Source organism: Sapajus apella, unplaced genomic scaffold, assembly GCF_009761245.1.
Source record: "Sapajus apella isolate SASKATOON/1434 unplaced genomic scaffold, GSC_monkey_1.0 scaffold1, whole genome shotgun sequence".
NCBI lineage: Eukaryota > Metazoa > Chordata > Mammalia > Primates > Cebidae > Sapajus > Sapajus apella.
In genome coordinates, this window is record NW_022436941.1 from 8216213 (window position 1) to 8242566 (window position 26354).

Below are 26354 nucleotides of genomic sequence, written 5' to 3' on the forward strand. Positions count from 1 at the left end.
TTGCTTATGTTCCTGTTTCAAAACCTTAAATTCCAAGACTAATCACTTTAAACTGTTGGCTGCATTCAAAGAGGTTAAAAAACAAAAGTTCTCATTTCGTGCAGGCATACAATTCTATGAGCCTTTTTAGACCCAGGGAGCGTTGTAACATTAACCTACCCACTTACAATGAAATGAGACAAAAGATATATCCATGAAATATTCTCAAAAAACTGTTTTAAAAGTTAATCTAACAAAAATCTTAGTATATATATTTTTTAAAAAGGTAAAATAATTGGCTCACTCCCACTATTTCACAGCAAATGAATCTAATTTGACTTATATAATTACATACTTCCTAAAATTTGTATATGCCAAAAATACACCAAGGCAATTCTGGGGCCACCTTTGTTATCATCACTAACTAAAAAAGTCCTCACATTGAAACCAGAGTTCTCCTGTCTTCCTGAGCCCTGTGGTCGGAATGCCACTGTTTAGGTTGGTCTGTTGACTATGTTGTATCTGACCAGAGTCTCAGAAGAGAAGAGAACCTCTCTGTGTAACTCTCTTAGTGCTAAGGAAGATATTTGCCATTCCAGAAAAAACCAACACCACCAAAATCTAAAGTAACTGATAATTCTCCTGCCACAAATAAACAGAACTGCTAAGTATATTGATAACAAAAATTATTTTAAATTCATAGTTGAGCTCACAAAAAAGAAAGGGAAATCCCTACATAACAGAAACAAAGATAGAACTGAAAACCAGAACAGTTAGTATGTAACCTGACAGACAAACTAAACTTAGGGTTATTATTATTACTATTTCTGTTATTGTTATTTTTGAGACAGGGCCTCGTTCTGTTGCCCAGGCTGGAGTGCAGTGGTGCAATCTTGGCTCACTGCAACCACTGCTTCCTGGGTTCAAGCGATTCTCCTGCCTCAGCCTCCCGAGAGCTGGGATTACAGGCATGAACCAACACACCCAAGCTAATTTTTGTATTTTTTAATAGAGGCGGGGTTTCGCCATGCTAGTCAGGCTGGTCTCGAACTCCTAACTTCAAGTGATCTGCCCACCTCGACCTCCCAAAGTGCTGCGGTTACAGATGTGAGCCACCATGCCCAGCCATGAACTTGGGGTTATTTTTTTTATATCCTAGGGATTGGTTCTTATGACCCAGGACAGAAGATGAAGGATAGGACTTAAGTGAGGAAGAGGATTAGAAGTGACTCCCAGCACAACAAATGGGACTCTTTAAGAGCTATAACGTCAATCCTCAATGAAAGAGTGGAAAATTAGTAAGCTGAAAATTCAAAGTCTTGGGTAAATGCTTTATATAGGCTTGGGGTTCAAAGTTATGCTACCAGTGAGTATAGTCCAGGAACCTACCACTTGAGAAATTAACGAAAACCCTACATGCAGGCCAATGTTTTCTCTAGAGCTTCTAGTTAATATAAAACTAAAATTTCTCTGTGGATGGACATCCACAAGAAAAGGTCACAAGGGAGTCTCATAGAAAAACATAATGCTACTAAAGATAAGCACACAATTAAATGTTAATAAAACACACAAAGAAACTTCACTAGGGGATAGAATCAGCATGCAAAACAGCAGAAGCAGACTCCTCAAATGTGAAATTAAAAAATAATAATCTGAAAGAGAATATAAAATATGTATAGTTAAAATGAGTAAAGACACATTCAAGAAGGAATCAAAACACTAAGGAAGAACATACATCACAGGCCTGTCGAGGTGGCTCCCATCTGTAATCCTAGCACTTTGGGAGGCCTAGGTGGGAGGATTGCTTGAAGCCAGGAGTTCAAGACCAGCCTGGGCAACATGATGAAACCTCATCTGTATTAAAAATACAAAAATTAGCCAGGTGGTGACATGTACCTGTAATTATGGCTACTTGGGAGGCTGAGGAATGAGAGCTGCTTGAACCCAGGAGGTGGAGGCTGCAGTGAGCTGAGATCATGTCATTGCACTCCAGCCTGGGCGACTGAGCCAGACTCTGTTTTAAAAAATTATAAAAAACAATGTAAGTTTCAAGAACAAAATAGAACTTATAGAAAAAAATGAAGGGGAAAAAAAAACAATAACAACAACTCAATAGGCAGTATAAGTGGCAGCTAAATAATTTATGAATTGCAAGGTATATACCCAGAGTCCAGTATATGCAGAAGGGACTAAGCAATGGAGAGGGAAGAGGAGGTTATGGCTAATAAAAAAGTGAAGAAGGGGAAAACAGTGAGAAATGGAGAAAGAATAATATTTGAAGAGATAATGCATGAAAAATCCCCAAAATTGATGAGATATATCGATCCTCAGATCAAAAAGCCAATTCATGAGCAGAAGAACTAAAACTGAGTCTAGACACACTATTATAAAAATACAGAACACTGGAGACAAATAGAAAATCCTCAGAGAACCAGAGGAAAAAGGCAGATTACTTTTAAAGGAATAATTCAAATGATTTCTCAACTGTAACCATAGAGACAAACAAAAAATGGAATATTTTCAAAGTGCCAAGAGAACAAAACTGTCAACTAGAACTCTGTGCTCAGCTAAACTATCGAATTAAGGGCAAAAACTTCTCAAAGACTGATAAAGAGTTTACCCCTAATAGTTATTCACTGAAAAAAACTAATAAAGGATACTTCAAAAAAAAAAAAGAAAACTGAACCTAAAGAAGAGAGGAGTGGGATTTAAAAAGCAAGAATGAACAAAGAAATTGCTAAACATGTGGGCTTATGAAACCACCACAATAATTATTACTCATTTGTTATAATTTAAAAACAGGGTAAAACTAAAATATTAGACAACAAAAATAATGCAGATAGAAGAAGATAATTAGTATTCAGGGAGAAGGTAAAACAATTCACATTAAAGCTATGGTTTTTAAACTTTAATATGCATCAGAATCACCCAAAACGCTTGTCAAAAATAGATTGCTGGGCCATACCTCCCAAATTTTTGATCCAGGTCTGGGGTAAAGGCTGAGAATTTGCATTTCTAACATGTTCCAGGTGATACTGATAATGGTGTTCCAGGACCACTTTGAGAATTAATGCATATGATTATAAGTCAAATAAGTATGTTAAAAATTAAAAGGTAAACACTCAAATAACTAAAGTAGAATACAACTGATCCTTAAACACAGGTTTGAACTGTGTTGGTCTACATTTACGCAGATTTTCTTCCACTTCTGCCATCCGAGACAGCAAGACTGATCCCTCCTCTTCTTCCTCCTCCTCTTCAATGTGAAGAGGATGAGGATGAAGACCTTTATGATGATTCATTTCCACTTAATAGAAAATATATTTTCTCTTATAATTTTTTTTCTTTTCTCTAGTTTATAGTAAGAATACAGCATATAATACATATAATATACAAAATATATGTTAATCAACTGTTTTTGTTATCAGTAAGGCCTCCAGTCAACAGTAGGCTATTAGTAAAGTTCTGGGGGAATCAAAAGTTACATGTGGATTTCTGACTGTGTGGGGGCTTAGTGTCCCTAATCCCCATGTTATATGGTCAACCATGTAACACAAAAAAGGGGAAAAAGAAGAGTCAAGAAAAATAAATCCATCTCCAAAAGGCAGGAAAGGAAAAAAAGATGGCAGAAATAAATTCAATTCTATTGAATAATCACAATGAATATGAAAGGACTAAATTCACTGGTTAAAAGACAGACATACACTGGATAAAGTTCTGATATATGTTGAATATATTATAAAGCTATAGTAATTAAGATGGTGTGAGAAATGGCACAGAGATGGACAAAGTGACCAGTGAAGTAGAACACAGAACCCAGGACCAACTCAGGAATATATGGAATTCTGAAATAGGACAGAAATGACACTACAGGTCATTGAGAAGAGAATAGCTTATCAATAAATTAAGCCATGACAACTGGTTATTCATAACAGAAAAAATTCAACTTAGAATACTTAAATGTACTTACATGTGAAAGGCAAAATTTAAAACTTTTAGACTAAAATATAGGAGTAGGGAAGGATTTCTTAACAAGACACACCAAGAGCTAACCAGAAAAGGCTGCTAAATTCAACTAACTCAAAATCAAATCCAGTGTCACCAAAAGATGCGAAGTAAAAAAGATAAGCATTATGTTGGAAAAGACATTTGTAATACATATAACTGAATGAAAAGGAACTGAAATGCAGAAGAGATAAAGAAGACATTTAAATCAATAAGAAAAGACCAACAGGGCCAGGAACAGTGCCTCAAGCCTATGACCCCAGCACTTTGGGAGGCCGAAGTGGGAGGACTGCTTGAGCCCAGGGGTTTGAGGTTACACCAAACTATGATCACGCCACTGCACTCCAGCCTGGGTGACAAACAGAAACTCTGTCCCAAAAACAAACAAAAATACAAGACTAATGTATGCATAATGATTTATCATTTTAAACCTATAAGGTTGGCAAAGATTAATAAATTTATAAATCCAATGTCAAAGGGTCCATCCAAAAAACCCTTATATATGGCTAGTAGTATAAATCAGTAAAGCCATTTCTGGAAAATGACATTATTTTGTAAAATGAAGCAAATTCTGCAACACACTCCCACAAATAAAACCTTATACCTTTCATCCAGAAGACATGACAAGACCTGGAAAAAAACCCAAATGTTCATCTATAGGAGAATAGATTCACTGTGGTCTATTACCATAGTAGATTCTGTACATCAGTGAAAACGAATGAACTATGGCTATAAATAACATGGATAAACAAAAGCAAACCCAAATAAAAAAGCAAATCCTAGAATATCATATCTTTTTAAAGCTCAAAATATGACATATATATGATGAAACTTTTTTTAAAAAAGCAGAGAAAGTAAAAATCTTTGTCACTGGTCACTGGTTACACGGAGCAGGGAGGACAGAAGGTTGAGATAAGAAGGGAGCATCTAAGTGGATGCCAATTAGTGATAATGGTAGAATTCTTGGATTGGTTACCAATCCAAGAATGATGAATACTCCTTGATATTAATATGCTTTATATGTTAACTTCATAACTTAAGCTAGTGTGTTTACATACATACATGTATTTTTCCATTCTGTGGTATACATAAAATATCATATTTAGAAAGAAGAAATGAGGGGCCAGATGCGAGGGCTCACACCTATAATCCCAGCTACTCAGGAGGCTGCAAATCACTTGAATCTGGGAGGCAGAGGTTGCAGTGAGCTGAGGTTGTGCCACTGCACTCCAGCCTGGCCAGTAAGACTGAAATTCTGTCTCAAAAAAAAAAACTGAGGGAAAAGATTACTAAAATATGTTAGTCAATATTCACCGCAATGGGAACAAAATCCTCAGTTTAACACTTACTGGTCAAGAGTCTTATAATAAATATCCAGATCCTTGTTCACAAGTTCTGTTGTCCTCATAACAATCATCATTTCTCTATACTTTTCCTCAGCATCCCGAAATTGCGGTTCTCGAAGTTCTTTCTTAAAATGAATAATTTCTTCCTCATAACCTTTCTGTCGCCCTAATGCCAAACTGTGATTTCTTTTTATATTTTCTATGTTCTCTTCCAACTTCTGATGTTCACTGTAAAAAAGAAAAATGACAAATGAGGACCATTTTTTAGCTTTTGACAAACTCAAGTGGAAAAGTCATAGATATCTTTAGATAGGTAAATATCATTCTCCTTGGCAATCAGTATAACAGAGTCTCTCCTTGCTTTTTATTTAAGGCTTCAGTACTAATAAAACCCCTCTCTTCTTTCTCTGCCCCACATAGGTTGCTAAACAGCTAATTTTGTGTGTTGAATAGCAAACCCTCATAGCATGTGATCACTGATAAAGTTCCTGGCCTTTAGACACTAAGTAAAGCACTCTGGTGATTAATATTACACATTCACAAACTTCTGACTGTGAACTGAGAATGCACAATTATCAACACTAAGAAGTTACGAGTAACAGGCTTCATCATTTTGCTTATAATATATCAAAGGCACAATAGAATTTTATCTGAATTAAATCATATATTAATTTTCTGCAGTAATACTTATTAAAAATTTGGATTCCTCCATGAAAACAAAATTTCTCTTGCACAAGTATAAAAACCATAAATAATAATAATATTTTACAAGAAGTAAAATATTCAAACTTTTCTGATAATTTAGATTTTACAAATTTCAATGAATGCTTTAAAAATCTTCATTTATTTAACAATCACTTATTAAGCATCTTCTTATGTACCAGGCACTGTTCTCAAATGTATGGGCATCTTACAGTGTTGACCGGATTAGAAGTTTTGTTGACATTTGTTTTGTGTCCTGGTTGAAGAAAGGTTTGAGTAATAGTTGTACTTAGTAATGTGAATGAATGTAAAAAGTATTGTTATGTACCAATCACAGAAGAAATTTTTTAAATATCTGGTTTTGGTCTTTAGCAGCCAAGTATAAATTATTTCACTTCAAAGTTTCTTCTAAAAGCATTACTTTTCCAACTTGCCATGGAAAGTACTAACATTATAATGTAAAACAACTGAAGCTTGGGAACTAGGATATTAAGGTCACATTCCTGGCTTTCATCATAATTTCCTCCGTGATTTTTCTGGGTCTCAGTGTCTTCAGGCATAAAAAATGACGGCTTTCATTTCAAAAAAGATGACAAGGTCTTCTATTTATAAAATCTGATCTCCCTGATACAAGAGAGATTTTAAATAGCTAAACTTAAGAGTACTCAACGATAACACAGGATTAACCATTTGTTAGGCTTTATAAATTAAGTTAAACTTCACTTTACTATACCCTTTAGAAAAACCTAAGCATTCATTCATTCAGATTTCTGTATATATTCAAGATGACAAATAAAAACTCTACAAGGAAGGGTTTAAGAAATGAGTGGCCTAGATTTAACCAGCTGAGGTGGTTCACAATCTAAGTATTTGCTTAGTACAACCTTTTACACCAGTCTGGTGCCTTAGCACCAACCAGGTTCTTACAGAATTCCTAAGACAACTCTAAGGCAGTCAAGGCAGGAATAAAATCTTTTCTGCTGTACCTGGAAGGTAGCAACTACCATAAGTAACAATAAAACCAGATAAAGTAAGAATGAGGCTCATCTTATGCTCTGGTGGATGCATAATTACAAATGAGAAAATCTAGAATGAATCTTTGTTGACAAATCACTGTGGCAACAACTCCATTGACAATATTACAGACAGTATGAGCTCTGACCCATGCAAGGTCCATAGGCGCATATTCTCTATGCTTAGTACCACTATTCTATGCAGGAGGCTAGCAGATATATGGTTACTAAGCATGTTCAATACTGAGTAACTAAGGCCCATCACTACAGTGTGATCAACAATTCTGTATTACTTCTTCGGTAATTCAGTTCTTAAGGCCATGAAATATAATTGTATCAAAACACTGTTCACCTTCTAGTAACTCTCAAAGGATACTAGACTGAGGCTAAAATTCCTTTAAAACAGTTATTTAATATCCTTCACATTCCAATAATAAAGACCTTTCTTTAAACCAAAGATTATTTTAAAAACATACTTTTTCATTTGCAAAACCTGCATTTGACCCATTTCCTTCAAATGTTGTTTTCTTTCTTCTTCAACTTCTTTTAGTTCCTCATTTCTTTTTCTTAAAGTAAGGTTATCCTGTAGCCACCTTTCTTGTATCTAAAGGTAAACATTAAATTAGTTAACAAAAATAACTAAGTTACTAACATGAGATCCATAACAGGCAACTGCTGACAGGAAGTGCCATTTCTGTCTTACTTAGAATCATGTGAAATTCAACAGAAGGAGAATAAGCCAGTGTGAAGGAATCCCTAGGTATGGGGCAATCTGGATGGCCCGTCCCCATCCACAGTCACGAGTGTTATACCTCTTGTAGCACAGCTTTTACTGCTCTTTCATGACCATAATCTAAAAACCGGGTCTACTGTTTGATGGGGGGTCTCATAATGATTTGGGCATATATCTGTGTACTTATTTACTTATAAAGTATTAAAATATTTAGCAAAAATGCTAGGAAATTGTATTCACTTAAAAACATAAAAAACAGAAATTTTAGATGGTAAAATTAAAAATATAACTAGATATTTTAATAGCTACATCCCTAGAGGATCATTTTGCATAGGAACACCAGTGACAAAGCCTACCGACCTACAAGATCATAAGAGATCAAATACTGCTATTGAAGTCATCCTCAACTTTTTCTTCCCCGTTCTGTCTCCTAACAAGTACCAAGACTATTAGAACCTGTTAGTCATATGCCACATACAACTTCTACCTTTAGGTTGACAAATAATAAGCACATAAGGCAGTAAGAAGTGCCACAGAGTAGTATGTGTCTATGAACTTCATACTTTCTTAGCCACTGAAATGAAATTTCAAATAATTGGCTGTTCTTGTTGAGTAGTTTTGTCCCTCAAATGAGACTCAATCACACTTAGCAGCAGCAGCAACAACAAAATTATTTTCCTGGTGATTAAGATGAACTATGTTGTCAAGAGACAATCATTAGAAAACAATTTGTAAGTTGATTTTTTGGAATTTAACGGCAAATAAATTCCTGCAGAAAGAATGGTAGTTTGGCCCACAAATCCTGTGTGTAGAAAACTTATCCCAAGTTTGGAGTCAGGATTTCTCAAAAAGAGAGCTGGGACCCTCCTGCAATAGCCCCTGCAGCTAAGCTAAACTCAGTGTCATGGGAAGTGGGAGAGATGGACAGATCTGTGGCATTATCTTGCCCCAACAGTAAAAGCCAGGGACTGGCAGATGGGAGAGGGAAGTCAAGGATTTCTCTCACATGCTTAATGTTCATATCCAATCCTGCCCAGGTATGCATGACCATTTTTAGAGTTATCTTTTTCATTTTTAACAGTCAGAAAGTAAGGCTACCTTCATTTTTCCTGGAAATAATATAAACATACAGTTTATCCACAGGGTCCATATCTACAGATTCAACTAACCATGGATCAAAAATATTGGGGGAAAAAACATTAAAAAAATAACAGTACAATACAAAAATACAAATTTAAAATAATACAATATAACTATATAGCATTTATATATTAATATCATAAGCAATCTACAGATTAAAGTATATCAGAGGATATGGATAGGTTATATGCAAATACTACATGTGCCATTTCATATACGGGATTTGGGCATCCCACATTTGGGTATCTGTTGTATTGCGGGGTCCTGGAACCAATCCCCCAGAGACACTGAGACAACTGAATACATATCTACTAAAGGCATTATTATAGGTGGTTAAAAGTGACTAAAATAATATCGTTATAAATGTCCTTTGTTGCTAAGGCAATCTAATGTATCACTGTAGCTGCTGTGATTTACCAAGATTCTTTCGTGGGGGACTATGCTAGTTTTTCTTTATTAGGAACAAGGGAATGTGCTACTAGTTACTTTCATCTAATACTGTGTAACATTTGAATTTGCTTTCACGATTGCATGAACGGACTCCTTAAAGTGCTATCACATTTTTAGATGAGATTGATTTTTGGCACAAACTGTTGCTGGTCTGTCTACCTGCATTGTTACCAGAAAGCTAGGCATTTCTTTCTTTTAGGTCAGCTTCCATTATTCTTCCTCTAGTTTTGAAACACTATAATTTCTACCACATCAAGAGTATAATGCTTTGAAGTCAGGTACATCTAGGCTCAAATCACAGTGTTACTGCTTTTAAATTGGATAACTTTGGGCGAATAAAATTCTCTGAACCTCAGTTTCCTTATAACATGGAAACTGAGGTTCAGAGAATTTTATTCGCCCAAAGTTATCCAATGGGTGATTATACTACCACCAATCATAAGAACTATTGTGTGGCAAGGTGCGATGGTTTACACCTATAATCCAGCACTTTGGGAGGCTGAGGCAGACAGATTACTTGAGGTCAAGAGTTCAAGATCAGCCTGGCCAACACAGTGAAATCCTATCTCTACTAAAAATACAAAAATTAGCCAGGCGTGGTGGTACTCATCTGTAGCCCTAGATACTCAGTAGGTTGAGGCAGGAGAATCACTTGAACCCAGGAGGCAAACGTTGTGGTGAGCTCAGATTGTGCCACTGTACTCCAGCCTGGGTGACAGAGCAAGACTCCATCTCAAAAAGCAAACAAACAAACAAAAAAAAACCCAAACTTTTGTGAAGATTAAAGGATCAGTGTATGTAATCAGTATAGTCCCTGGCTCAATAATTGCTAATAAAATGACTTTTGGGTCAAATTTGTCCTTTATACTTTAAGCAATGAGAATTCCAATTATAGCCTACAAAATATAAAATATTAAGAGAAAGGAAGGGAAAAAGATGCAGTAATAGTATACCACAACTGTTTTTCCATTCTACTAGAAATTTGATAGTATTCAAGTTCTACCTCTGTTACTTTCTGTGACCTTGGGCAAGTCAGGTCACCTCCAGTTCCCTTCATATATCCTTCATCTGAAAAATGAGAAAGGCAGTTTATTATGTTTCCAAATTATTTTATTCTGTGGACTAAATTTAGCAGGGCTTAAATCAGTATGTACAAAATGATTATTAGGCTCCTCAGCTTTTAAATATTAACCCCAATCATCCAACTCAGATGATAGTTAATACATGCAGCTGGTCACCTATGGAAACAAAAATTAGCTGCATTCTAGATACCTGTGAGAGAGTGGCATGCTGAACAGATTACAGTCCAGTGTCCACCAAAAGTCTAGCTGGGAATAACACCACTTCTAGAAGACTGCCTGAAAGCTATGCACTCCATTCAGTGATGGCTCAGTTATTGACAGCTAAAAGAACACATCAGAACCTCTAAGGAATTTCAACAAAACACACGTATCTCTGCCCAAACCCCCAGGATTCTGATTTACTGGTATGGACTGGAGACACAGACTTGTTTGTTTGTTTCTGAGACAGGGTCTTGCTCTGTTGCTCAGGCTGGAGTGCAGTGGCACGATCACGGCTCACTGCAGTTTTGCTCAAGCAATCCTCCCACCTCAGCTTCCCAAGTAGCTGGGACTACAGGTGTGCACCATCACATCTGGCTAATTTTTTGTAGAGATGGGGTTTCACTTATTGCCCAGGATAGTTTGGAATTCCCAGGCTCATGCAATCTGCCTGCCTCAGCCTCCCAAATTGCTGGGATTATAGGCATGAGCCATTGCACCCAGCCACATATGTATTTTTAGTAACCTAAGTGATTTTTAAAAATCGAGATGTAATTAACATGCCACAAAATTCACCATTTAAACATGTATAATTCAGTGGTTTTAGTTTATTTACAAGTTTACACAACCATCACCACTATCCAATTCCAGAGCATCTGATCAACCCAAAAGGAAACCTCATATTCATCAGCAGTCACTATATTCTTTCCTCACCTCTATCCTGTGGAAACATTAACCTGCTGTCTGTCACTGGATTTACCTATTCTGTACATTTATTATAAGTAGAATCATAAATTATGTGGTTTTTGGGACTGGCTTCTTTTGCTTAGCATGTTTTAAGGGTTCATTCATGTTGTAGCATGTATCCTCCTTTTTATGGCTGAATAATATTCCATTGTATGGGTATACCACATTTTGTTTATCTGCTCATCAGGTGATGACCATTGGGTATGTCCATATTTTGGCTATCATAAATAATGCTGCTATGAGCATTCTTCTACAAGTTGTTGTGGGAACATATGTTTTCAATTTTCTTAGTTTTATACCTAGAGAGAAAAAACTCAGATGATTTACAGGTGCCCCTAGCTAAGAACCTTTGCTTTCTAAACATTCTAACATATATTCCAGGTTTCAATCACATCAACTTCTATAGAACCTCATATCAAGGGATATTGATGCTGAGATACACTCTATTTTTTTTTAAGCTCTAAGAAGTCTGTTGAAGACTATACAAGTCTTCCTTTGTATGAATAGAGGCATTTTCCTCTAGTCTCAGTACAAGGAACTGATTCTCTTTTAGCACTGACACAACGTGAATGTTGACTAATTGTGACTTCCTCTCTTCATTTTTTTTATTTTTATTTTTTGAGATGGAGGATCACTCTTGTCACCCACGCTGGATTGCAATGGCATGATCTCAGCTCACTGCAACCTCCACCTCTGAGGTTCAAGTGATTCTCTTGCCTCAGCCTCCTAAGTAGTTGGGATTACAGGTGCGTGTCACCATGCCTAACTAATTTTTGTATTCTTAGTAGAGGCAGGGTTTTACCATGTTGGGCAGGCTGGTCTCAAACTCCTGACCTCAGGTTATCTGTCTGCCTGGGCTTCCCATAGTGCTAGGATTATAAATGTGAGCCACTGTGCCTGGCCTCCTGTCTTCATTTGATTACTAGAATCTTTAGCAAGCACATGAGACCTCATGCATACTTTTTATATACTTCTCTCCTGCCTTCATTATTTTCTTGCCCTTATTTCTACGCTGCCTCGTTTTCCCATTAATTTGAAACATATTTAACATTGCTCTACTGTATATAACTAAGTAAATAATTTCTGGAACAAGGAAGGTTACAAAGTAAACTAATACCATCAGATCCACTAAATTTAGACCATCACCTTAAAAGGGGTCATCGATTGGTAAATCTTAACAATTTCGTGTATGTATAAAGAGAGCTATTACGAATTTACAGATTATGATTTTATATAGGCAACCACATAAAAGCTAGTGATAATTATTTTGTTATATATGTAGCATAAATTTATACAGTTATTCAGCATGTATTAGGACAGGAAGAGATTTGATTTCCCTTTGACTGATATTTCACGTATTTGAAATTCTTGGTGCTATAGAAATAGACCCAGCAGAATACTAATGTAACTAATCTTTCAAATGATTTTTAGCAATCACTTATAATCCAATGGTTGATAAAGCATTCAAGTAGTAAATTTTGCTTAAAAGAGTAAGAGCAGAGAAAAGGTATAGTTTTTAAAGGCATTAACTACCATGCTTGCATAAGCATGTGATTGTAGCTTCTTGATATGATTTTGACTATACTGTAGAAATTTCTTTAGGAGACAATAAATGATATTGGAATGAACCAGAAAATGACTTAATATATAAACATTTTCCTTACAGATAACTTTCAAGATTAAACCATAATCCCTCTTTGTGAATTTATGCTATATAAAGATATGTCAGAATAAGAAAAGATACAGATATATGCTAAAGATACTCACTGTCAAATAGTTTGTGACATGGAAATTAAATCAACCTGAGTAAGTTCTGGTATATACACAAAATGAACTATTCTATAATCATTCAAAAGAATGTGATATATCTGTGAGTTGATCTGTAAAATCAAATTATGTGAAAAAAGGTACAGAATATATATGACCCCATCCATAAAAGTAAATTTAAATACATATGTGTGTATATGTGTATATATATATATATATGTATATGTATATATATGTGTATATATATATATGTATTTACATATACACACACACACACACACACACACACACACTCTCTCTCTCTCTTAAATTTATCTACCTATCTATCTGCTGGGATATGAATAAAGAACTTTAAGAACAAATAAGTGTAACAGTTAATGACATGTAGGACTGAGACTGAGAATCAGGAGAAGGGGAGAGACACTTTTTGTTTTTGCCTTTATGTCTAAACTTTTATCACGAGTCTTTTACTGAAAATAAAAATGAAAAATAAAGAAAAAATTAGCTGGGTGTGATGGCGGCATGCGCCTGTAGTCCCAGCTACTCGGGAGGCTGACGCAGAAGAATCTCTTGAACCCGAGAGGCAGAGGTTGCAGTGAGCCAAGATCACACCACTGCATTCTAGCCTGGCAACAGAGTGAGACTCTGTCTCTGAATGAATAAATGAATGAAATAAAAGAAATTAACGAATGAAATGAATGAATGAAAGAAAAAGAAATAAAATAAGAATGTTATTGGAATTGTTTTTCTTTACTTTCTGCTTTTTTTTTGAGACAAAGTCTCACTCTGTCGCCCAAGCTAGAGTACAGTGCTGCAATCGCGGCTCACTGCAACTTCCGCCTCCCAGGTTCAAGTGATTCTCATGCCTCAGCCTCCCAAGTAATGGGACTACAGGTAGGTGTGCGCTGGCCAGCTAATTTTTGTACTTTTAGTAGAGACAGGGTTTCACCGTGTTGGCCAGGTTGGTCTCAAACTCCTGGCCTCAACAGATCCACCCACCTCGGCCTCCCAAAGTGCTGGGATTACAGGTATGAGCCACCACGCTTGGCCTCTTTACTTTTTGCATTTCTATTCAATGGCTCTTCTATTGAAAATAAAACTATAGAAGAATGTCATAAATGTTGTAGGTGTAAGTGATACCATAAGCAAAACAGACCTACCTTCTGCGTATCAATATCTTGTCTCATGATTCGCATATCTTCATTTATCTTTTCTTTGTGTTTCTCGCATTCACTTAGCTGAGCTATTACTTTATTAAGTTCAGTTTCTTTTTGCTACGAAAAAGAAAATTCTTTAAGCACATGAAATAAAAATATAATCAAATAAATATTTTTAAGTTTTAAATTACCTTCTTATAGTCGTCTTTCCCATCTTGAATATAATTTTCAATGTCTTTCATATAACCATGAATATTTTTAACCTTCTCTTTAATATCATTCAGCTGTAGAAAAATATTTATTAAATTTACACTGGTTGTACTTAAGGGCATGTAACAGAAGAGCTTAGTAAAACACTGGCTTTGAAGTTATGAACCTTGGGTTCCAGTTTCCACCACTACCGAATTTTATGATCTCAGACAAGTCCCTTTATCACCCATAGGAATGAATTAATTAGTCTCAATTCTTAATTTCTATTTTAGATCAAGCAGCAAAATAATTTATGTCTAATCCTTGTTCTAACAAGAATTTCTAATGTAAAAAGTATACCATGAAACTGAAAATACTATTTATCATGCTATTTAATTTCAGGTAAAATAATAGTGTCCGACATAATGCTACAAACATAACTTTAATATAGATATTTGATAAGTAAATATATAAATGAAATCTTACTTTATCCTGTGCTATTTTGTTGCTTGTATTTTTTTTGTCGATTAATTCTTCTTTTTCTTGCTGGAACTTTTCCAATGTTGTTTCCAAAGGGCTTACCTGCTCTTTAGCATCCTAAAAATATAAAAAAGATGAAGTCTTTTTTTTTTTTTTTTTTTTTTTTGGTGCAGAGTTTTTTTGTTTTTACCCAGGCTGGAGTGCAACGGCGTGATCTCGGCTCACCGCAACCTCCGCCTCCTGGGCTCAAGCCATTCTCCTGCCTCAGCCTCCCGAGTAGCTGGGATTACAGGCACGCGCCAGCATGCCCAGCTAATTTTTGTATTTTTGGTAGAGATGGGGTTTCACCATGTTGACCAGGACGGTCTTGATCTCTTGACCTCGTGATCCACCCGTCTCGGCCTCCCAAAGTGCTGGGATTATAGGCGTGAGCCACCACGCCCGGCCCGCGATGAAGTCTTACATAATATTCCATTATCTTATTTTAGGTGTCAGACTTCACAGTCTTAATAAAAGCACTTTCTATGTGCCAGGCTGTAAAAGTCAACTCATTTGCTCCTTTCAATGACCCTATGAGGAAAGAACCATTATTTTCAGCCCTATATTTCAAACAAGCAAACAGATACAGAGAATGACTTGTCCGGGGTCATAACAGCCCATAAATGAAACAGTCAAGATATTAAACCAGTCCAGCTCCAGAGTTCACCCTCTTAACCACTATGCATGCTATCCTGCCTCAATCACTAATGTTAATCTTAATCTAGGCTGTGTGCTCCCAATTATATTAGCGTGTGGCTTTAAGTATGAGTTTTCATGATTTTATAGCTCATGACACTTCTGCATGATCAAAGAATAGGAAAGCTCATTCAGTCCAGACTCTTCTTTTAGAGATAAAAATATGATGGTAAAAACACTTTTGTTCTTAGGCTTAGCCTGATAAGGATATGCAGATATTTAATGGTAATAAAAGCATACTGTTACACTAATATTGGTGTCTCCTCATCTATTCTGGAAGGAAGGGGGCTTTCAAGTAATCAACTATTTTGCCAAACAGAGGTCCCCATTATTTAGCCTTGTAACACTATACAACATAGTTATATGATAACCACAGTTCAAAACAATGATCCTCAAGCACTTTAAGATTCTGAAGTATTGAGTGAATCGACAGATGTGGATACAATTATTATTACTTCAATATAGGTCTGTTTTATCATACTGGGAAGTGGTATGGTGTGTTAGGAAGTCAAATGCCTTCACTATCAGAAGATCTATCTGAAAATCAACTCCGCTTCCTATTAGCTACATGAACTTAGGCACTCATGGGACATTTATAAATCTCAATTTCTTTTTCTATAAAGAGATTTTGTCATCTATCTTAATAGGGTTGCTGAGGCACTGGATGGTTTAATGTCCAAGTGCTTTATAAACAGCAAAAAATTATAAACATCCAAGCAGTACTATTTTATGTCATATTCTGAGCCTCTGGTATTGTCATCCAGAATAATTTAAGAAATAAAAATGTATAGTAATGATTCCATAATATACTTAGTGCTTATTGAATGAGTATACATAATTATGTAAACCTAGGTAAGATTGTTTCTAAAACTGTTTATAACTGGTTTACTCTTAGATGTGATTAATCTATATGAGGTAAGTCAAATGCATTCCAGGGGCAACCGAGTGCCTGCTCACTGTATTGATAAGGATTCTGAGACCACATCTGGAATCAAATGGAAAGAGTGCTATCACTGAGAGTGTCTGCCATAGATAAAGGGTCTGTAGACAAGACAAACCAGCAGGAATCCTTATACAGAGTTAATCAACCACCACCTGACCACCTCCAATAACATTCACTACTTAACCAGGCAGCCAGTTCTTCCTTATTATGGCAAACTCCTTCTTCCAGAAATCTTTACTTATTAGTACAAGTTCTATTACTTAGGAACCACACAAAGAATTATTATGCCATTTTCATTTGAACCTCACAATAGCAAACCTTACACTAACAAAGAGCATTTCATATATTTTAGTTTTAAAAACAAACATAGGCTGCGTGAGGTGATGTATGCCTGTAATTTTGGGAGGCCAAGAGTTCAAGACCAGCCTGAACAACATAGTGAGACCCTGTCTCTACAAATAATTTTAAAATTAGCCTGGCATGGTGGGGTGTGCCTGTAGTCCCACCTACTTGAGAGGCTGACGCAGGAGGATTGGTTGAGGCCAGGAGGTCGAGGCTGCAGTAAGCTGTGACTGTGCCACTGCACTCCAGCTTGGGAGACAGAGCAAGACTCTATCTCTAAAAAATAAGAATAAGGCCGGGCGTGGCGGCTCACACCTGTAATCCCAGCACTTTGCCAGGCCAAGGCAGGCAGATCATCTGAGGTCAGGAGTTCAAGACCAGCCTGGCCAATGGCAAAATCCCATCTTTACTTAAAGTGCAAAAATTAGGCAGGCATGGTGGCGCATGCCTGTAATCCCAGCTACTCGGAAGGCTGAGGTAGGAGAATTGCTTGAACCGAGGAGATGGAGGTTGCAATGAGCTAAGATTGTGCTACTGCACTCCAGCCTGGGAGACAAGTGAGACTCTGTCTCAAAAAATAAAAATAACATAAAAATCAAAAAATAAATTAATTTTACAAAAAAACATGTATGGATATTCTTACCTTTATCTCTCTGTACAAAGACTGAACTTCAGTGGATAATTCCACAGTCTGCTCCTCCAATTGCTGACGACGTTGCAAATTAGTGGATATCTGAAGTTTCTCAGATTTTAGCTCATTTGTTGTACTTTTTAGATGCTGAATCTGTTCCTGCTGGTCCTGTATAAGCTTACGATTCAATTCAATCTTACTAGAAACTACACAAAAACATATTAACATGATAATTAACATAAGGTTATAGAAAATACTATTTGTATCATCCTTCCCATTTTTATCAGTCTATGGAATCCACAAATACTGAGTTTACGTGGGCCCCACTCACTGCAACAAAAATATAACAAGAACCCTGCTAGCTCCCAAATCTGCTTGATGTTCCCTTCTGGCCACTCACAGGGAAAGCTCACAGAGCAGGTATGATTGAGAAAGAATACAGCTCATGGCCAGGCACAGAGGCTCATGCTTGTAATTCCAGCACTTTGGGAGACCGAGGCAGGTGGATCATCTGAAGTCAGGAGTTCGAGACCAGCCTGACCAACACGGTGAAACCTCGTCTTTATTAAAAAAAATACAAAAATTAGCTAGGTGTGGTGGTAAGTGCCTGTACTCCCAGCTACTCAGGAGGCTGAGGCAGAAGAATCACTTGAACCCAGGAGGCGGAGATTGCAGTGAGCCAAGATCGCACCACAGCACTCCTGCCTGAGCAATAAGAGTGAAACTCCATCTTAAAAAAAAGATGACGATGACGATGACAGCTCATTTGATACTCTCCTATTCAAAATCTGTTGTGCAAAGTAACAGAACAAAGAGAAGTGATGCTTTTCAGAAAAAAAGAGTGAATATACAATGCTCTGGAAAGAACTTCCTTGTCCATGTAACAGTTACACAATTTACTGTAAAAAGCATGTGCTAGCAATGTCAAAGTCTTTATGGGTACATAAGGACATATGCTATATTACCTGTATCTAACTTGTGTTGTTTTTCTTGTTTTTCCTGGTTTACTTGCTGAACAGTTCGATCTAAGTTTATTCCTTGTAGCTTAGCTGCTTGTTGTGCAATTTTTCTTTCAACATCTTTAAGTTCCATCTTAAGAATATAAGAAAATTATTTCCTTTAATAAACGTATTGATTATTCAAAATCTTTAAAAAATAATTGCTATGGCCAGGTGCGGTGGCTTAGCACTTTAGGAAGGCAAGGTGAGTGGATCACAAGGTCAGGAGATCGAGACCATCCTGGCTGGCCAACATGGTAAACCCCATCTCTACTAAAAATACAAAACTTAGCCAGGCATGGCAGCCCGTAATCCCAGATACTCAGGAAGCTTGAGGCAGGAGAATCACTTGAACCCAGGAGGCGGAGGTTGCAGTAAGCCGAGATTGCACCCCTGCACTCCAGCCTCACGACAGAGCTAGACTCCGTTTAAAAAATAAACAAATAAAAATTAATTGCTATTGGGATGGGTGCAGTGGCTCACACCTGTAATCCTAGCACTTTGGGAGGCCAAGGCAGGTGGATCACGAGGTCAGGAGTTCAAGACCAGTCTGAACAACATGGTGAAACATCTCTACTAAAAATACAAAACAAAAAAATTAGCCAGGTGTGGTGGGTGCCTGTAATCCCAGCTACTCAGGAGGCTGAGGCAGGAGAATTGGTTGAACCCAGAAGGTGGAGGTCGCAGTAAGCCAAGATTGCACCACTGTACTCCAGCCTGGGCGACAGAGTGAGATTCCGTCTCAAAAAAAAAAAAATTGCTATTATCATTTATTTTTTAAATCTACTTATAAACCATTTCCAGATACAATTTTAGCAAAGTTTAATAGGATAAAAGTGAAATTAATTCTTAGCAGTTCAAATGAGGTAAACAAAAGGAAGGTGACTAAAAATGAAAAACAAATAGAACTGTCTCAATTTTTATATTTATGAATTTAAAAATTTAAACCCAGGGATGTAAACTAAGCACTTGCTCCCTGAGGGTATCTGAAATTCAGGATGGGGAATTCTAAACACAACCTGTACCTGAATACCAGCTACTATTTTTAACTCTCACACTTCAAATTCAAGCTACCATGGAACAAGTTTTATTCTGCCTTAAACTACAATAAACTTACCTGGAACCTCTCCATAATTGTAACATCTGTCAGGCACATTTTAGCACTTTCTTCTTCAGGCATTATTGTACCCAAGAGTGTTTCTTGTTCTTCTATGTCGTTCTTTAGGCGCTGTATGTCTCTATTGACATTCTGCAGTTTGTTTCTTAATTCTGGTATTTCCTTCTCCTTCAAATCAATTACGCTTTGCCTTAATAGAAAACACAATTAAAAATAAAGTATCTGATGTTTCTCATAGTTAGACTGAGGTGATGTATTTTTAGGAAGAATACCACAGAAGTGACTTTGTGTTCTTGTCAGGGCATCATATCAGTGGGTACAGAATTATGCTATCAATGTCTTATTACCGGTGATGTTAATCCTTATTCATTTGGTTTAGGTGGTGTCAGCCAGGTTTCTCCACTGTAAAGTTACTATTTTGCTCTTTGTAATTAATAAGTATCTGAGGAGAGAAATGTTAAGACTATGTAAATATCTTGTTTCTCCTCAAATTTCTGCCTACTGATTTTAGTATCTACTGATAGATCTTGCTTGCAATAATTATTACTGTGGTATTTGTCAAACTAAGAACTATTCTACTAATTAACTGGTCATATTCACTGTAAGTGTTAAGGTCATGAAAGATAAAGACAGATTGTTACAGACTGCAGGACCCTAAGGAGAAATGATAACTAGATGCTATGTGGGATCCTGCATGGAACCCTGAAACAGAAAAGGCACTGGTGGGAAAACTGCTGAAATTCGATAGGGTCTGTAATTTAGTTAGTAGCATTATACCAACGTTAATCCTGATTTTGATAACTGTATTATAATACAGTACATAAACTGTTAACATCAGGAGAAGCCAGGTGAGGGATATATGTAAATAATCTTTACTATTTTTATAATTTTTCTAAAAGCCTAAAATTGTTTCAAAATAATTTTTTTTTAATTACAAGGAAAAAGGAAAGAAGCCAGACACTAAGTCAAATGCTACATAAGTTTAAGGAACAAAATGTCAACCCATTTTTACTAGTACTCACTACTTTAGCTAATGAAATTACTGCCTCTATGGCAGGTACTAACAATAATTTTTGCTGATGCCTCTGAAGCAATAAAATGTATTCAATCTTTTAAAAAAATTTACTTCAGAAATATTCCAAGTTCTTATTTAAAATTATACTATATTAATATGGCAAGTTAAAGCAGTATAATAAATTAAACTGGTCTCTAATGGGAGTCTTATAATAAACTAAAAGAATAACCAGAAACTTGAGGGTTAGCTCTTAAATACTGTTATTACTTAATGTTTTTTTTATAATGCAAACTATGACCAAGGAATGCCAACCTGAACCAACCTGTGGCAACAGACCTATAGTTTTTTATACCACAGAAATAGGAGGTATTCTTCTTTCATACATGAGTATAATAAATATGAAGGATGCAGATTATGAGTAATTCCATGCCAATGTTACCTCTTAAACACTGTAGTCACATCAGTAATGTGCCCAATATCTAAAAAGTGACACTGCTATGACAGCCTAATGATGGCCAAGCATTTATTAAACTGGGGACATCTCTGTGAAGAACTATAGGTATATATACAATTTTAACTCTATTTTTACATTTTCATACACACAAAATCTTTCATCAGTATGGTCCAGGTTTTGGTGCCTTCTTTTTTGATGATTACATAAGATGTTAAAAGACGCATTCTGGCCAAGTGCAGTGGCTCACGCCTGTAATCCCAGCACTATGGGCCGAGGCTGGTGACGACCTCAGATCAGGAGTTCAAGACCAGCCTGGCCAACATGGTGAAACCCTGTCTCTACTAAAAATACAAAAAATTAGCTGGGCATGGTGAAGGTCGCCTGTAATCCCAGCTATATGGGAGGCTGAGGCAAGAGAATCGCTTGAACCAGAGAGGCGGAGGTTGCAGTCAGCTGAGATTGCGCCATTGCACTCCAGCCTCCGTAACAGGGGCGAAACTCTGTCTCAAAAAGAAGTGTTCTAAGAAAAAGCAGAGAAACTTCCCTAGAGAATGGACTAGTGAGACCTATTAGGGTGCTCTGGGTTTCTTTGTTTTTTTATGACATTTTATTTTTGATTTTCAAGAGAATTTTTCTTAAGGTTCACAAGGCTTTAAAAAATTATTTCAATAGATAAATCATAATTGTATACATTTATAGGGTATGATGTGATGTTTTGATATATGTACACAATGTACAATGATTAAATCAAGGTGACTTAACATATCTATTACCTTGTTTACCTATCATTTTTTTATAGACAGACATTTAAAATTTACTCTTTGGAATTTTTTTCTTCAGAAACTCAGTTCACCTATTTTTTGAACAGCATACCTTTTCTAAGGAGATTGTGTGTAAAAAGACCCACACAGATATGATACTGAAAAAACCTCTGGGAGAAATGGGTGGGGGGAATACTAATTGAGTTATTTAAATGAGGTGCTATATTAAATGAATCTGAGTCAGTACTAGACAAAATGATAAACAGGTACATTTTCAGCTGAGATCTCATTCATGATGTTAGTTTCATATTAGGTATTGGTGAATTTGAGGCTTTAAATGATAATATTTTTCCCAAAGAAGATAAGCAAGAAACGGCTCCCTACTACCTCTCTGAGCTCATCTTCCACAACTTTTCCCTTGGACCTTCAGGTCAAATATGTCTCAGAGATTTTGTACTGCCTGGAATACTCTTCTTCTGGACAACTGCATGACTGGCTCCCTCACTTCTCTCAAGTTTCCACTCCAATGCCACCTTCATCAAGTCTCCTCGTACCACCCTTCAGCTACTCCCTATTCCCTTAACTTGTATTTTTCTCGATGCCCCTGATCATTCCCTGGTGTACATTTACTTATTTATTATCCATTTCCTCCCTACTGGGATATAAACTCCATAAGGGCAGGGACTTTGTCTGTTTTGTTTACTGCTGTAGTACCTGCACTCCAGCAGACTGCCTATATTAGCTACATGAACAGACAGTTCTCATGGTAGTGCTGGCCATCAAGGGCATATTCTAAAGGTAAAAAAGCAAACGGCACACAGATAAATTTAATCTTGTCACTTTACCACTCTTCACCAATACCAGTAACCTTCCACTTAGGTGACTATCATAAACAGACCTCCACAATGTCTCTGAAAGTAACCCCAGGGGATATCTGAGAGTAGTGTCCTAACCAGAGGTGGAAGGAAGCTTAATGATCATGTAAGTCAAGCCCCTCACTTTATGTGGGGGATACTAAGGCCCAGATGGGTTAAGTAACATCCCTAAGGTCACCCAGCAGAGCTGAAATTAGAAATCAACCTGACTACACTCCTAGGCAATTGCTTCCCCATATTTAAAAAAAAAAAAAAAAAAAAGTCCTCTTGGTTGGGCATGGTGGCTTATGCCTGTAATCCTAGCACTTTGGGAGGCTGAGGTAGGAGGATTGCTTAAGCCTAGGAGTTAGAGGCTTCAGTGAGCTATAATCAATCACATCACTACACTCCAGCCTGGGCGACAGAAGCAAGATCCTGTCTCTAAATAAATTAAGTCCTCTTAATTCATTATTGACCTTTCATTTGTAGATTTTTTTAAACTTAAAAAAAAAATATGTGTTTTATAATGTTATTTCCTACTACTGAAAGAAGACTTCCTCTCTCATTTGTCCCAAACTCATCCTTCTCCAGCTTTCCAGGATGGCCCACCGACATTCCGTTAGAGCCTGCTAAACAAACAGGGATTCATCATTTGCCTGCTCTTTGGGTTTTCAAGTTTTGGTTCCTTTATGAAAATGGTTTCCGCACACATGTGTCCTCACTTAGCAGCCCTGCCAGCATCTTGGTCCATTTTTAGTGCTTCCTCTAGGCCTTTTCTAGCTTCAGGTTCTCTTAAAATGTGTGGTAACCAGACATTTACCTGGCTAACGTAGCCAGGTACGTAACCTCGCTGGGCCCAGTCATCCCATGAAACCATGAAAAGTTAATCACTGTGAGACAGTTTTGAGGAGGTTTGTTACACAGCAATAAATAACAGGAATAGATACTACAGTTCTCATTCATTTAGCAAATAGTTATCAAAGTTAAAATATACAATATACAAATGTGTGGCTACCTACTCTGTAGGTAACCAGAATGACACACAGTAGCTGCTGCAGATATAGGGTTATGCAGATTCAAGTCTGCCGTAAGTACTGATAGTCTTCCCATCAAGAGATAGAGTGTTCTCCTTCACTCTTGGCAGTCTCTGTGACTACTCTGACCAACAGAAAATGAAGTGTCCTAGGCCTTAAAGGACTTGCAGCTTCTACTTTCTGTTCTTCGAATACTTACTCTTGGGATACTCTGCTTAGTAACCCAGTCACTATGCTGCCAAAAGCCCAAGACACATGCAAAGGCCATGTGAAGATGTCCTGTTTGACAGCCCCAGCTAAGCTCCCAGACAACAGTCAGTCAGCATCAGTGTCAGCCATGTGAGCCATCAAAAACATCCAGCCCAGTTACACTTTGAGATGACTGCAGCCAACACCTGACTGCAATCATAAGACCCCCAAGTCAGAGCCCACTAGCTGAGCCCAGTCATACCACAGAACCATGAAAAATTAATTATCATGAGACAGTTTTGAGGAGGTTTGTTACACAGCAATAAATAATTGGAACAGACACTACAGTTCTCATTCATTCAGCAAATAGTTATCGAAGTTACAACATACAAGGAAATATGGAGATACAACAATGCCCCTTACTCTTAGAAGGTGAACTGTGACAGCTAGGGTCCTAAAGTAATACCGTGTTAATTTCTGCCACTTATTGTACAACAGTCTAACACACAACTAAGCTCACGTTTCCTCTATGTGTACTTTCTATCAATTTCAAATTTTATTCATTTGATCTTTTTCTTTTCAAGATACTACCTTATTCCTTTCCTTCCTTTTTATTCTCAAACTACTGCCTCTGTCTCCTCATCTCTGTGGCCCCAATAAATCTGGTTTTCATCCTTGATGCTTTTATTCCTTAACTATTGTTGCATAACCAAGTATCCCAAAACTTAGCTTAAAATAACAGCACTTATTATTTCTCAGAGATATGAGGATCAGGAGATACACTTCTGACTCAGGGTCTCGCATGAAGTTGCAATCGAGCTGTCGGCCAGGACTGCAGTCATCTTAAGGCTTGACTGCTACAAAGTCTGCTTCCAAACTCACTTGCTCAAAGGCCTCAGGTTCTTGCCATATGGCTTCTCCAGAGGGCTGCTTGGAACATAGCAGCTAGCTTCTCTCAGATGGGTGAGAGAGTGGGTAAGAGAGGGGAGGAGGAGGGGGAGAGCGAGCCAGCACACACGAGTGAGGGTACATGTGTATACGAGACGAGCACAGAAGAAGCCACAGTACCTTAAATAACCTAATGTTGGAAAGGCCATGCTATCCTTCTGCCCTGTTTTATCAGTTATACAGACCAATCCTGCAATGGCATGAGAGGGGACTATACAAGAGAATGAATACCAAGAGGCAGAGATTACTAGGGACCATCTTAGAAGTTAGCTGCCACAAACTCCATCTTCTTAGGCCTTTCTTTCTCCTTTTCCTGAAACAACTCCTTGTTTCTCCAGGATAATCACTTTCACTCTCCTAGTTTTTCTGCTTCCTGAGCTCTTCTCAGTCTATTTCAGACAATATATTAACTATTAGATTCATTTTCCTAAAATACATCTTTCATTGAATCCCTTAGGTTGGCTCCTCATCACCTATCAGAAAGAGTTATAACTAGGCCTGAACATAATATAGCCCTATTTCCCCAATGTACAGGACTCAATCCCTATAAGTAATTCCCCAGCCCCCAGATAACATTTCTACTGCAGCATAGGTCATATTCCTCTTCCCTTTGCACCGTGTTCTGATTTCTGTCCCCTCTCAGTTGAGATGAACAACCCTTTCCAGGCCTTATATTCCTCTTCCTGCCTCATTTTCAAAATACTTATCTCCTTCTGTATCCATTGGCTTCTCCTGTCTTAACTAACACATTGGTTTAAATCATTTTTTTAAGCATTTTATTAAGCCTAGCTTTCTAAATGATGAATTCTGAGAGCTTGTCTCCTTAATGGGACCATTAGCTCCTGGAGGGTCATGTCTTAGGTCTCTGGGACTAGCCTTGTTCTCTATGTTCTGGGAGACACTAAGGCAATCATCACATACTTCCTGACTTGACTTTTATTTGTAAACAGAACATAACATGAATTTCTTGTACAAGTGAGGGAAAATATAAACTGAAAATCACCTATGATTCATTCTTTCTGAAAGTGGAAAAGACATTAAAAATATAGTTTAAAATCCATCTTTTGGGAGAACTTTTCAGTACTTAAATTATTTTGCTGGGTTCAGAAAGTGACATATCAACAAACAGTCCTAAATCTGTCAAAATCTACATCCGCAAGCTAAGTCTTGGGAATTAAACAAACATACAAAAGAACATAAAAACGGTATCTACCTCATAGTTTAAGAAATAAGCTTACCGGCCATGCACGGTGCTCATGACTATGATCCCAGCACTTTGCGAGGCCAGGAGTTCGAGATCAGCCTGGCCAATGTGGTGAAACCCCATCTCTACTAAAAATTACAA

At 37.1% G+C, this 26354-nt stretch overlaps 1 protein-coding gene across 3 annotated transcripts in view; it reads right to left on the minus strand.

The window, feature by feature from the left end:
• The window catches only part of RAD50 (RAD50 double strand break repair protein), a 91315-nt gene that overhangs the window by 19429 nt on the left and 45532 nt on the right, over window positions 1–26354 (minus strand). For all 3 annotated transcript variants that reach the window (XM_032256533.1, XM_032256607.1, XM_032256684.1), the window contains exons 14-21: window positions 19755–19944; window positions 18605–18731; window positions 17652–17845; window positions 14995–15105; window positions 14511–14603; window positions 14323–14436; window positions 7522–7649; window positions 5334–5558 (exon numbers count right to left, since the gene is read on the minus strand). In XM_032256533.1, the coding sequence (XP_032112424.1) occupies window positions 5334–5558; window positions 7522–7649; window positions 14323–14436; window positions 14511–14603; window positions 14995–15105; window positions 17652–17845; window positions 18605–18731; window positions 19755–19944 (1182 nt within the window). The remainder of the gene's footprint in view (window positions 1–5333; window positions 5559–7521; window positions 7650–14322; window positions 14437–14510; window positions 14604–14994; window positions 15106–17651; window positions 17846–18604; window positions 18732–19754; window positions 19945–26354) is intronic.